Genomic DNA, 14,359 nt, shown 5'->3' on the forward strand with positions numbered 1-14,359 from the left:
TTCATTTCAAACACTTTTTTATGAGAAAGGTCAAAACCTTGTGCTCATGTTGAGGGGTTTGATTCAGTTCTAAGTGTTTGTCCATTCACCACGGTTGACTGATCTTCCCAGGCTGGCAACAGAGGCAGGAGGAAGGTTCATTTGTTTGGCTAACTTGCTAGGGATAACCTGCAGAATGCGTTAACGTGCACTGATATCTGGAGCCTCGGTTCTTCCCATCAATGAGCAGAAGTGGCATTTTCCTGAAATAGTCAATAATATCTGACACAGACAAGAAGTCCTGAAAAATTCAAAATAAGGAGATAAATCAACATTGAAATGAGTAGCATGAATTTCACCCTCAGGTTTTTTTTTATCATCTGCATAATTTCCTACCTCTTCAAGTCATGAGGATGGTGAGAAAAAAAAATGTAGTACTTGGCAAATATTTTAATAATTTCTGCTATAGAACTTTGAAAAAATAATTCTTTAACATCCAACAAATTATGGATAAAAGACTATATATATTTATATTTATGTTATATATATATAAATTTTAACTTTATGGGGGTCATAAATAAGAGGTCTAATTATAATGCCTTTGCCTTAGGATTGCTCTGTTTGGGTCTTTGATTTTGGTTTCTGTATCTCTACTTCACTCTTAGTAGTGACTAATAGTGTGAGGAGGTATAAGGAATTAGGAGGTCAGACAGCGTCCCGATGTCTGGAACTGATATCCATGGCATGGCAGAATGAATGGTTCCTTCATGATCTCTCTGCTGTGTCCTCACTGCCACCTCCCGCTCGCAAAGGCTCTGCAGCCAAGTCTTTGCACCCATTGCCTTCATCACCTTATCCCTGATGGCCAGACTGGAAGAAAACCCATCCATCCTTCTAGACATAGGTCAGAATCACACAGGTACTGCAGACAGCATTATGCACTTCCTCCGAGACTACTGGGCTGGATGCCTCCCTCCAGTACGCTGCAACGTGTGGTTTGTACTTACGGTTTCCCACCAGACCAACAGAAATTCTGGAGGGCAGACCTCTTCGCCCCTCTAGCATCTATGCAGCTCTCGCCACACTGAACCAGTGTTTGAAACATTTGATCCGAAGCATGTGTTTTTCCCTACTCATTTGCATGATTATAACTTAAAAATATGTGGAGTGAAGTGGAAGTTAAGGGTTAGCTGTTTTTCATTCTGGAAATGTTTGATTCAGCTGATCCTCCTCCTGGAACTTTGAACTTAAAGAACATGTTTGGGGCTTAAGTTTAGCTTTTAGTTTCCTTTGCAAAAGCAGTGTTTTTGGTTACCATCCAAAAAGGAATTAGCATAAACATTGGCCAAACAGAGGAAAATTTCTTTGGCAGTTTGGCCACCTTCATTGGCCAAGCCTCCATTTTAAGTGAGAAATGACCCAAATATTTAAATAATCTCCACAACAAGAATTCTATTTTTTCTACCCTTTTCCAGATGTCAATTTTAAAATATAGCCTCATAAATACACTGCAATCTTACATTAAAATTATGTTACAGAGGTGAATGATAGAAGGGACTTCCCTTTGACACCATCTAACTATATATTTTTTAATTTAAGTCTTAATTTTTTAATTTTAAAAGGTATACATGTGATTTTAGACTATTTGGAATAAAAGATATAAGAAAGACTCTATGGCACAGATAGCTACTGTTATTTATTTCCTTCCAGTAAAGGAAGGGCTTCACTAATGTGATTTAACTCAAATGTTGCCATATAGTATGGACCTTCCCAAAGAATGTTACAGCAAGGTTTCATATTGGCAAGTATGCGGAAAGGCATAAACAGAGGATTTGGGGAAATTTTGCAACTGGAATTCCTTACCTCTTTCCCTCGGAGTCCAGTTCCCAACAAGTAAACTTGGCTTTCCTCTTGATAACGGATCTGGATGTTGTAAACTTTATCTTTGTACAACACCATGAGGACATATGGATTTGCTATTGTTTTTTTAGAGCTGTCTCTAACCAGGAAAGTGCCATCCTAAAAGAATAAATTCCTGTTATTATGTGAGCAGCAAATGTCCATACTTCTTTTTTTTTAACCTAACTGTTTATTTTAGAGAGAGAGCACGAGGGCATGAGTGGAGAGAGGGGCAGAGGGAGAGGCAGAGAGAATCCTCAAGCAGACTCACTGCTGAGCAGGGAGCCCAACTCGGGGCTCGATCCCAGGACCCTGAGATCATGACCTGAGCCAAAATCAAGATTCGGCTCTTTAACTGACTGAGCCACCCAGGTACCCCAGTAAATGTCATTACTTCTCTTGCCTGTAAGAGCAGTAGACAAGCCTCTAGAGTCTGGAAACTTAACCAGTTGACAAGTCAGTGACCATTTAGTTCCGTGAACGGTTATAGTCCCCTGTGTCACGGATTTCTTGGTTGTCAAGAGGTAGCAAAGATTGTATCAGAGAAATTTCCAAATTGAAGTCTCTTGATGAAAAAGAAATCCCTTTTTTCAGTAATAAAATAAATACTAAGTGGTTGAGTGGATAAAGGGCCAGACAAAATAAAGGACTTTACTGGTTTAACTAAAGATCTGTCTTCCTACTCCTGGGAGCTAATTCCTTAACCCTTTCTTTCCATAGCCAAAGTCATAAAACATGCAAATGCCTATAAAATTCACCCATTTAAAAACCTCATGATCTCCACATGTTCATCATTAAACCTGACCATCAACAAATGTGGACCGTCTTGTGTTATCACTTTTTTTCTACTTATTAAAATAGTGTTGTGATTTGTCCTGTACTTTAAAATGTCATTCCATAAATTATTGCTACCTAATATTAATACTGTAAAGATCTAATATTAAAATAGAATTAATTAGTAGGGCAGCTTTAAAATACTCCCTTGTGTATTGAATCAAGATGGCTTTAAATAGCCATCAATCTGCAATCTGCAATAATGGCTTTCCTTTGTTCTTTTTATTTCGACTGAGTAAATTCCATTCAGAACCTCTTCTATTCAACAGAGATATACCTGTGGACCAGTGATTCACAGCCTAGAATTTAGAATTTAGAGTTTTGAAGACTCCCAGAACCCACAGAGAACACCTAACTCACTAAATCAGAATCTCTCCAGGTGAAACCCAGGAATCAGAATTTTTAAAGCTCCCCAGGTGATTTAAATGTGCAGCTAAGATTGAGAACTATTCTTGTAGACTCAAGATGTGAGAGATGAAGGATCTTTGCTTTTCTTTCTCGGATATATAGATTTAAGGTTAAGGTTCAGCACCAAACCACAGGAGATCTGGTTAAACTAGAAATTTCTAGGGGAAAGGGCAAAAAGTTTTTGTTGCCTCTCTCCATAGGAATCCCTTCACATCAGTGTGAATGGCCAATTGTGTATTAAAAATGAAGATGGAACCAGTAAGCTGTGAGAATTTTGGGGAAAGAGTCTCCTTTTGATAAGGTATGCTTCCTATGACAAGATAGACCTTTTCCGTTAATAAAATCTCCTCAGATTCTGCCAGCCGAATGACTGCCTTAATTTAGATTTTTCCCAGATTCTAGGAATAGGATGCTCGTAAGTGTAAAGCTGTCACTAATGGGTTCCCTTGGCCTAACGGCATGAATATCACCTAGCAGAATTCCTAGCCCATAACTGGTCCTCAGTAAAAGCCAGTTCCCCTTTTCTCCTTCCATTAATATTTATAACTACTTAAAAATAAACTTTAGCACAGTACCTGGTTTATCTTCCTAAGAGCAGCTTCTGCCTCTGGTCGGGTAATGTAAGAAACATACCATTCTTCATTTAATGAATTCTGAAAATGTAAATTTTTTAAAATGGAATAAATTTTGCAGTTACATATGTAAGTGAAAAGAAAAGCCTCCAAGTAATCATTTTCATAAATCACCACCTCAATTCCATGACCTTTGAAACATTTGTTTTCTTAATTTGAAAATGGAATCACGTAGGTGGGGCTAAGTAGAAGATATTTTGCATGAACTGCTTTTTATCATGACACTGGTTGCAAAGGTAGTTGTGAATAAGCATTGCATATATAATGGAAGCTTTAATCAGGAAAGATATAGATGTAATAATTTCCTCAGGTTAGTATAATACACTTAATGAAAAATCTGGGTTAATGAGCAGTTAAGTGACTTATTCAAGGTCATAAGCTAGAAAACCAGTGAAAAATAGGATTATTTTTCTCTTTGTTAAATACAAAATACACATTTGCTATTGGAAGAGTCTGAAAAAACACCAAGGAAAAAGAACCTATTTTTCATCTGGATCCTCCCCTTTAATTCACTAAAAAAAAATTAAGGGTAATTTAAAATAATAATAAAAATACAAAAGAGTATCAAATGGGAGATTCCGGTTATTTGCTAGGAAAAAGAGAAAATTAAAACATATGCTTAATTACCTCTTCTTCCCCAGGAGACAGTGATCGAGGTTTGTTCGGAACTGGCAAGGAGAAGTTTCTTCCTTCAGCTCTAGGAGGTGGTCTGTTGCTAAGGCCTTCAAAAGTACAGCATTTTGAAAGTTATCTTGCTGTAAGCTACTTTTCATTTCTGTCATCACACATTTCCCCCTAAAATGCCCTTGCAATTGTTCCCAACAATTAACATTTTAAGAAGCCATAGCTTCAAAAATAATTTTCACCTGTTCAAAACTATAAGGGCTGTTGACTCTTCAGGCATCATTCGATAGCCATGTCAGTGAAATTTTGAGGACAGTTGCACAAATTTGAGTGATTTCTTAAATGTGCATGTCACATACTATAAAATAACTAGTCCACTAATGAAAAAGTCACAGTAGTTTTAATGTGATCATCAAAAAGAATATTCAAGAGACTGATCTTTTCATTGGCTCCAGCACACCCAGAATGGACTCCCAACCACTGATATGGTGACATGCAGTAATAAAGAGAATTAGGTCCTCATTTGTCTACACAATAAGAAATGTAAGTTACCCGAGACAAGGTGAAATTACCTTGAGAATGTTGTTAGCCTCTAGAACAGAGTTCGCTACCTACTGTTCCTAACTGAGTTTCCTAAAGAGGTAGAAGTGCTCCTCTCTCACAGAAGACCCTAAACTACCCCATCAGTCAGGAAGTCTGTGAGGTGCCTCTAAGTTACCCAGCATTCGTGTCTCACCTTCCCTAACACCTTATTGTCTTGTTTATGCTTCCCTGAAACTTTCTGAGTCTGAGAATGTGTTTCCTAATCTCAGCAAAGGTTTGTGTTGATTCGTAATCGCCAAGGCTGTTTTCTGTATGCCAGAACAGCTGTTAAGAACTGAAAAATTCTGTGAGCTGAATGTTCTCTGAATTATTCATGTGTCATTCACTCATTGTTCAACACATATTTATTCAGCATGACTCTGCCCAGGCCTTAAGTGAGGCACCCCTGTACCCTACCTTTAATCCTCACAGCAACACCGCAAGATGTGTATTATCTTCTGAGAATGAGGGAACAGAGACTCCAAGAGCCTGAACAAACGCCGTGCTTTTAGTGGCAGGGCCAGGACTTGAACCTGTGATTTCCCAAACATTATTCCGCATAAGTTAAGAACCCCTGGGGTGGGGGAGGGGGATTTGAATCACCCAATCTGCATTTAACAAGCACTCCAGGTGGTTCCCGAAGGAAACCAGGTTGTTGTTCCTCCATCAACAATAGGCCCCAAATGGCAAACTGCTGATCCAGGCCACTGAGCCAAGAGAATTACCCGGGAAGGGCTGAGGTCCCCGGGGCCAGGCTAGCAGAATTTTTCACCATGGTGTTCCCTGCTTCAAAATAAGCAGATCAGACTGCCCTGAACTGTTGAGATGTCTTCTTAAGGCTCCCAAAGCCTAAACAGATTTTCCCTACCCCTACCTTTGCAGTCCAACATGGCAGGCACTTTATACTGTGTATTGAATGAAAGAAACTATATAGTTAACTATATAGTTAACGAATATAAACAAGGCCTATATTGCATAGCTCCTTTAGAGTTGAGGAATTATTTTTCTGCTTCTGCATCTGCAGGCCAGCACCATGAAATCATATTCTTAACAGACAATATACTACTATTTATTGCAGCCACACACCACCCTTACTATTGAGATCCTCAAGGGAGCTGGGGTGGGTTTTTTTGGACAATATACAGAATATCCCTTATCTTCCTAACCTGGGAGCAGCCAAAGGAGAAGACTGAGGACCAGGTGTCCTGGCAGTCTTAGGGGGAAAAGGATCAATTTTGATTAAGGTAAGCATTGCCCCCAAAATTAACCAACTATTTACATTAATAATCCCCACCACCAACCCATGAAACTAGGGGTCTGTGGAACTTACTTTGGGAAACATTGCTATACGTGAAGTGTCTGAAGCTTAGATGCCCGCAGAAGCCAGGCAAGTAACACAATGTGGGTTCACAAAACACAGTGACTTGTGGACACTGTGGAAAATCAAGGGGGCGTGGGGGCAGCTGTGGAAACCACATAGTATTCACTATACCCTCAAATGCTTAGGGAACATTGACAACATAATGGATTTCATTGGTGTCTCACATGTTTGTGGGATAATGTATTCAACTGAATGTAATGGATGTGCTCCAAAAAAAAAAAAATATATTGACCCTTGAGCCATAATTCAAGTACTAAGGTACTTTTCTGTTTATAACACACACTTGTGTTCTTGCGTGTGTTCATGACCAAAACGAAAGTGTTTTGTTCCTCACAGCAATTAAAAAATTTTTAAATCAGGTCGCCTGGGTGGCTCAGTCGTTAAGCGTCTGCCTTCGGCTCAGGTCATGATCCCAGGGCCCCCCGATCGAGCCCCACATCTGGCTCAGGTCATGATCCCAGGGCCCTCGGATCGAGCCCCACATCCAGCTTCTTGCTCAGCGGGAAGCCTGCTTCTCCCTCTCCCACTCCCCCTGCTTGTGTTCCCTCTCTCGCTATGTCGCTCTCTGTCAAATAAATAAATTAAATAAAAATTTTAAGTCAACCTTTAAAAATCAGGTAATTTGGGGGCGCCTGGGTGGCTGTTGGTTAAGCATCTGCCTTTAGCTCAGGTCATGATCTCAGGGTCCTGGGATTGAGCCTAGTGTCTGACTCCCTGCTCAGTGGGGAGCCTGCCTCTGCCTCTGCTCCTGCTGCTCCCCCTGCTTATACTCTCTCTCTCTCTCTCAAATAAATAAAATCTTTAAAAAATAAAATAAAAATCAGGTCATTTCATATTAAAAGCCATATTTCCAGTTTTTCATGAAAAAAAATCAGAAAATCTGGCAACACTAGGCCAGTTTCCTGGCATAAGAAAAATCTATTTGCTAGAGTTGGGTAACTTTCCACAGTCATTCAACACTCAGTCATTCAACAAACATTTTAAAAACTGCCTACCACATGTCAATCACTTGCAAGTCTCTAAGGCTGAAAAATAAACAGTCTAGTTCTACCTTGTAGGCCTTTGCTGCTACTCAAAGTGGTCCATGGACCAGCAGTATCAGCATCACACTAGAACTTGCTAGAAATGCAGACTCTCACATCCCACCCCAGACCCACTGAATTAGAATTTTAACACAATTTCCAGGCGATCTGTATTCATATTCAAGTTTGAGAACACTCTCAGCAAATACTTATCATGGACACCCGGAGAAGGTATTAAAAATGCAGGTCCTCATCCGGACTTACTGAATCAGAATCTTAGGGGGTTGAGTTCCCTTAGTTTGTATTTTAAACATGTTCCTCAACTTGCAACTCAAGGATAGATTCATTATAGAAACCTAAAACTATCGAGAACGCCAAGCACTATCCTGAGCACCATATAAAAACAGCAGGGAGGAAAAGCTCTCTGTGTCGAGATTAAGGCCAAGGCCACCTTTCTGAGGCCGTGTGTGTGTGTGTGTGTGTGTGTGTGTGTGTGTTATGTAGAAGCATCCTAGCATTCCAATAGCCCTGGCACACAGCAGAAACTGAATTACATATTGAATGAGAAAACATATCTTCTGGCTTTTAGGAAATAACCAAACCTTTGCCAAAAGGCTTTGGGACGGTTAGGAATCCAGTCATGGAGGCATGTTGCCTGGAGTAGGTCACTAGAGCCCAGAGTACAAACCTTGAGAGAAGTATGGAGGCAGGGAGGCACTCTGTGGGAAACCACTGTTACTGCGGAGACAGAAAAAGAACTGATTGGTGTTGGGTTGGGCTGAAGAGGCTGATGGGGAAGCTGTGTTAGGGAAACCCACTGAAAATGCTGCTTCGTTTGTGACTACTACCGCCCGTCCCTGAAGCCGTGGCAGCTGGACAAAGAGGAGGGGCTGATGGGGCACATCTCACTACTGCCCCAAGGCGGACTACCCCAAATGCTAACAGACTCTGAAAGCCGAAACAACAAAAATCCATAAAAAGCATTGGAAGGTTATTTTAAGAGTTGGCTGCAGTTTAAGACCTTTGAGTTTGGAGAATGGCAGACATCCTCTGGGGAGAGGACATCTCTTTTGGTTAGGAATATATATGAGTGGGCATGTAGTTTGGGAACAGTGAATCCTGGGGCCTGATGGTCCACAAGCGGGGAGGTGGCTGGGTGAAAAACCCAGAGAGGGCCAGGTGGCCCCGCAGCAAACAAAAACAGTATCTTCAGGGATGGGCGTGGGAGGAGGCACTGGTGGGGGCCCCAAAATGCTGCCGGCTCTGTGCTGAGCAGCCATTCCCCCACCCGCTAGCCCAACCTTGTCAGTCTGCTCTGCTCAGCAATGGCACGGAGTGGTCTTCAGCACAAAGGAAGGACAGAATTGGGGCCCAGTGAGGGATGGAGTAGAATGAGAAAATGGCAGAAGAAAAACAGCTAGAAGAGTGAGAAGAAAAAGCAGAAAATCAAAGCAAGAGGCACACAGGGACAATGAAAAAACTTTGAGACACCTAGATATCTAGCAGGCATAGTGAGGTCGTGCTGGTGGTTTTCTCCCGTATTGAAGGTGGGGACTGGGCCTCTCTGCATCGTAGAGAATGAACTCAAAGGGCTGGGGGTTCTGAGGACACGAGGGAGTAGCTCCCGGGCTTGTTTAGGTAGAAATGGCCTGTATCTTTCTCCTGTTCCTGCCTCTGCCTCTGGGCAGCCTCACTGACGGCCCTGAGAAATGCTGTTGCTGTTGAGAAAGCAGGCCTACTAGGGACAGAGCCTATGCAGTGAATTTGTAGCATCTGCTAGGTCTTCCCATCCAAGATCTGGATGAACTCCAAGTACTTAAATTATTTGGGTTTCTTGAGTGATCGTTTTAATTCACAAAGTGAAAGCATTCCCCATTACTGCCCAAGGATCCATTCTGTCCGGGTGACCATGGGGTAGTCAATTCTGTACCCCTCCAACCCCAAGCACAGAGACTCCAAGAATAGCAGCGGATTAACACGTGTGGTGGTTTATGCTCAGCTTGATTTTGTTTCTGAAAACCCAAAATATTCCAACCTGACTACCACTGGCTCATTTCTTTCTTCCCCAAACCACCGAACATTAGTTCTTATCAATGGACCTGGGTGTGATGTTAAGTTAGCACTGAATGACGTTACCACAGACCTTTCAGAGAATGCTCCAAGCATGTGAGGTGACGGGAGGGGATGCTTGGGCAATGGCTTGGTAGATCTGGAAGGGAAAGTATTGGAGCTCATGGAGGGCATTGTGGGTTGAGGCAAAGGTCTTTGATGCACTGTGGGGGAAAGGAAAAATAAAACAGATTGTCAGGAACCAAGTGTCCCAGGAACCTTCCAGAACCACTCCCCCGTAAGTTAGAAACAGCTGGTCAAAAGATCAAATGTAATTATGAAGTGGTAGGATGGAACCCTACCCCCAAGGTTTTTCTAGATGATTTGCCACCTTAGAGTGCATTAAAATGCTGCCATTCTATATTCTCTATAATATACATTTATCCTATTTTTTCATTTTTGAAATGCTATCTTGGCAGAAAATTGTCAGTTGGAAACCATATGAATTTCAGAAATGATTCACAAGTTTTGCTGTATGTAAGCCAAATTTTATGCTGTCTCATTTATCTACAGTTAGTGATCCTTTCCTGTATTAGAAGGCATAAATATTGGAAATTTTTCTATCAAACCATATACGCAATTTTTAATTTTGCTGTACTATTAAGTTATTTGCACCATTACTTATGAACATAGCAGTTCTCTTTGGTAACCCAGATAAATAATGCAGTATATCAACTGCTGTATGTCCACTTAATACTAATCTAACAATTATTATTGATCCTATGGGGTTTCTGTGCTAAATAATGCCACATGAACGCCTGAGCAGAAAAAGGAAGGAATGAGTTATAAGTTGTAAGAAAGCTTTTTCTGAACATACCATCATCTTCATCCTGGTGAGGGGAAGAAAAAAAAAGGTATTAGCCTATCATCAAAACACAATTCCTAAAAGAACTGCATTTCCCAATCATATAAATGTCTCTCTTTCTTTAGCAGTTGTGTGTCTCCATAATAAATATATTGTGGAGAACAGTAAAGCTTGCTAAGTGGTTCATAATTTCTTAATACAAACAATCAGCTAAGGACACTCCAATCTGAGACTCTCAGAATAGGTTCTGAGGTGCCCAAAAGGGCCGAAAAACACAATAATAATGGCAGTATCTACTATGTGCCCCCAAAGATTTATACACAGTGTCTCATCCAATTCTCCTAGCAACCCTTTAAAAATTCAACATCCTCATTTTACAAATGGAAACATGGCGCTCAGGAAGGAGTCCTAACTTGCCAAGGGTTACAGAAATGGATTTGGCCCCTAATTTGTCTGGCCCAAGGCTAAGCCTTCTTTCTGCCACGCCCCTTAAAAGCAACTCCACTTTATTTATATACCATGTGGCTTACAAGGTGTCTACATTGCTCAGCACTTATCTTCAGGCAACCTGTGAAATAGGCAAGGGAAGAGCTATTTGCTATACTCCTCAGATGAGAAATGATGTTCCAAGAGGCAAAATGATTTTGCCATTGACCAGCAGGCCAAAACTGCCAACTTGGACTTATTCTGATAGGCCAGCACACTGGTGAAGAAAGACCACCTTATTCAAAGTATTGTTGCAAGGATTGCATTGGTTATTACATGTGCCTGATATATGTGGAGTGCTCAGTGAAAGTTAGCTGTCATTAGTCCTACCATTGAGATAAGAAGAGTTATAGCCAGAATCATTCATCCCAGTTGGCCAACTGGGAGTCCCAGCAAAGTGCTACCCATAGGCTCAGCGAATAAATGCACATGGGCTCAGTGAATGCCCACGATGAAATCTCTCTTCAACACCATTGCAACCATGTCATGTTTCTTTCTACAACTCTCGGATTCTCATGACATGAGCATCATCCCTTCCAGAGATTGGGAACCTTGAGAGTATAATGTTACTCTCACTTTCAACCTTGTCTCCTCTTTTTCCCTATGGCTCTGCAGCCAAGCTGCTGTCCTTGCAGTCCCCATAGGGTGAATAGGCATTGTCATCCACCTGCCTTTGCTCAGGACATTCCTGAGGCTGGAATGCAACTGGGCTTTCTCTTAGGATGACTCTATTCTATGCCCTCCCCATCACTCAATGACATCATAAATCTCACCTCTAAGAAGTCACCCCGGCTCCTCAAGCCCCATCAATTACTTTCTTGCCTCCACCACTAGAGCTCATTCCATGATCACTTACTGTTTAGCATGCTGGGTGTGGGCCTGCCTGTCTTTCATATCCTAGGACAGTATCCGAACCATCCTAGCATCTAGCACAGAGCTACAAGACAGCAGGCACCTGTGGGCTGAGCCCTTGCATAGTGGTAGGGGTGTGATCACCTTCGGAGGGCTTATGGTGTAGAGGAAAGCACACAGACTTGGATTCCAATCCTGGCTAATCATAGCTGTGCAACTTATGACAAGTATCTTACCCCTTGTGAGCTTTGATTTCCTCTTAGTAAAAGAGAAACAATGATTCTTCATAGGGTCATTAAAGGCAAAATGTGTAAAGCTGGGGTGACCAACTATCCCGGTCCCAGTTTGCCTGAAACTGATGGGGCTTCTGGGACATAAGATTTTCATTGCTAAAACTGGACATAAAACTTTCATTGCTGTTTCCCAGGCAAAGAGCTCATCATCCAAAAGTCGCTAGCTTGTCAACATGCACACAGCAGGCGTTCAATAATTGCTATTCCCTCTCTTATTCAGGTCATGGACTTATTAAAAGGGAAAACAGAGGCCTTGTAAACTTTGCTTCGAGGCCCAGACTCTTGGGCATCCCTCCTTTTATCCTTCCCTCCAACCACAGTTATTTACCTTACGAATTACTACCTGGGGATGGGGCTGTGATGCAGCCGGCCACCCTGGGAGCTCTCAGAGGCACCAGAGCTAAGCAATGCAGCACTGCGGGCAGGAGGAAAAGATGGAGGCCCTCACAGGCACCAGTATTTAGGAGCCGACTGAGTGCAGGCCTTGCTCCGTGCGCTGGGCCTCAATGAAGTCTGAGAAAGGCATGGCCCCAAGCTCCGCAGAGCCTGCACTGATTTTCCCTGTGCCAAGCATCTACCAAATGGGATTTTGTACTTACGTTCTCTCTTCTGTCTGGTCCCCATCCGTGCCTGAAATGAATTAAAAAAGGAACTGAACATGAAGAGTTCCAATGAGCCAGCCTCAGAATATAGATAGTTTCACTTACTCTAATAATGAGAAATCAAACCCACTGAGCTGTGATAAAATGGGAAAAAAAAAAAACAAAAAAAAAACAGCAGAAAAGCCGGGGAGCAGGAGTGGAGGGAAGGTTTGGTGACTCAATGTTCTGTCACCATTGCAAGCTGAGCTAGGCAAACCTTTATTCTTTTAGCTACTGCAGCAAATAATTACATATGTATAAAAAAGGTTTAGTCAGCAAACTAACTCTTTAGTAGCTATTAAATTTCACTGAGTAGATGTTTCTCCAAGCAAATGAAAATATTTTAGGTAATATTCTCCTTTGCTGATGTCTTAAAACAGCCATTTCGGGGCTCACCCTTCGGGTGAAGGGAAGACAGTTGGAAAATGCTACTGCTCTGGGACTTTTCCCAGACGCACGAGCTAGTCAGACAGATTTGGTGACAGCTGCCTTTGGGCCATGGCAGGCAGCTGTGTGTCTGGGCCCACGTCACGTTCTCCTTGGACAGGGGGACGAGAGAAGGAATGTACTGAACGGCTCCTATCTGTCAGGGGCTTCATGCGGCATCATCCTCCCATCGTGGGTTTATTTAAAATTTTGATATTTTGTTCATTATATACTTTTTACATTCAATTTGATTTCTAAAAAGATTCCATTAAAAAAAATCCATTCAAATATCTTGATTACTGAGGTTTTCTTTCTGGTGCCCTCTAGCCATGGCCCTGGTTCAATCCAACAGCCAGAGCTATGAAGCCTGATGATGCTGACGAGAAAAACAGACGCCTTAGTTATGTCCTCCGTAAGGAGTAAAGTGGAGCCTGACCCCAGATACATTTATGCCTTTGGTACATAGGCCCCAAAAGACTTCACAGTAAATTTAGAAATAGTAGAGCAATTCTGCCATTATAAAATGTGGCTGTAGAGTGAGGAAGACCCTTACAGTGACCTAAAAACCTCTCCCAATTATGTCATCTCTGCTACCTGTCTTGAAAAATGAAGTGGCAGGTACTGTTCCCATGTATTGAGGTGAAAGGAAAACACGAGCACGGGTTCGACTGGTTGAGGAGACGTTCTCCACAGACAGTGGCCATTCCCGTCCTCCTGATGAAGCATCGCTCCACTCCTTTCTTTGCTAGATCACTGTCGTCTTCAAAGGGACCCAGGACTTGACATCCAACCCGAGGAGCCAGAATTCCTCAAGCCCCAGCAGCGAAACCATCCACTGCTCCCCAGGAGCACCCATGATTTTCGGTTCCTTGTAGGCTACTGCTAGGCAGGCTGTTGGCGTCACCTCTCTGAGTGACAAACTCAGGCAACAGAAGACAGTTACCTGGGCACAGGTGGCTTCTTCCCGGGCAGGAGGCTACCCCTGTCATGTCTTTCAGTGGCTGGAGGTAAAGGAGGCTTTTGCATCTTGGGTAAATGCTCCCCGAGAGGCCTGCAGAGTTGAGAGAAAGCAGGGGTGAGAACCAAACTGAACCGTGTTTCTACAGCATACACCGTGTACCCTCACACAGATGCGACAGGGCACCTTACCTTCCCGCGGGGGCCGAGGCCTGTAAGACAGGAGGGAAGACATGTCAGTGTCCTCAGCACTTTCCAAAGAATAAAGACAAGACACAAAATGAAACCAAAGTAAAAACAAACAGAACAAACCAGGGAAGGAGCTTACCTTGTCAGGAAACGGGGGCTTCTTTCCTGTAAACGACAAATAACAGGCAGGCCTTGAATACTTTATCCACTAAGCAGGAGGTATTCAAACATAGTCTGATG

At 42.3% G+C, this 14,359-nt stretch overlaps 1 protein-coding gene across 2 annotated transcripts in view; it reads right to left on the reverse strand.

Annotated features, from left to right (window-relative positions):
* The window catches only part of LCP2 (lymphocyte cytosolic protein 2), a 44,825-nt gene continuing 30,466 nt past the window's right edge, over positions 1-14,359 (reverse strand). For both annotated transcript variants that reach the window (XM_036079460.2, XM_078066856.1), the window contains 11 exons: positions 14,259-14,284; positions 14,123-14,142; positions 13,917-14,024; positions 12,506-12,536; positions 10,288-10,300; positions 9,505-9,634; positions 8,050-8,099; positions 4,380-4,474; positions 3,696-3,773; positions 1,843-1,998; positions 1-280 (listed from right to left, as the gene is read on the reverse strand). In XM_036079460.2, the coding sequence (XP_035935353.2) occupies positions 158-280; positions 1,843-1,998; positions 3,696-3,773; positions 4,380-4,474; positions 8,050-8,099; positions 9,505-9,634; positions 10,288-10,300; positions 12,506-12,536; positions 13,917-14,024; positions 14,123-14,142; positions 14,259-14,284 (830 nt within the window). In that variant the 3' untranslated portion in view covers positions 1-157. The remainder of the gene's footprint in view (positions 281-1,842; positions 1,999-3,695; positions 3,774-4,379; positions 4,475-8,049; positions 8,100-9,504; positions 9,635-10,287; positions 10,301-12,505; positions 12,537-13,916; positions 14,025-14,122; positions 14,143-14,258; positions 14,285-14,359) is intronic.

Source organism: Halichoerus grypus, chromosome 2 (genome assembly GCF_964656455.1).
Source record: "Halichoerus grypus chromosome 2, mHalGry1.hap1.1, whole genome shotgun sequence".
Classification (NCBI taxonomy): Eukaryota; Metazoa; Chordata; class Mammalia; order Carnivora; family Phocidae; genus Halichoerus; species Halichoerus grypus.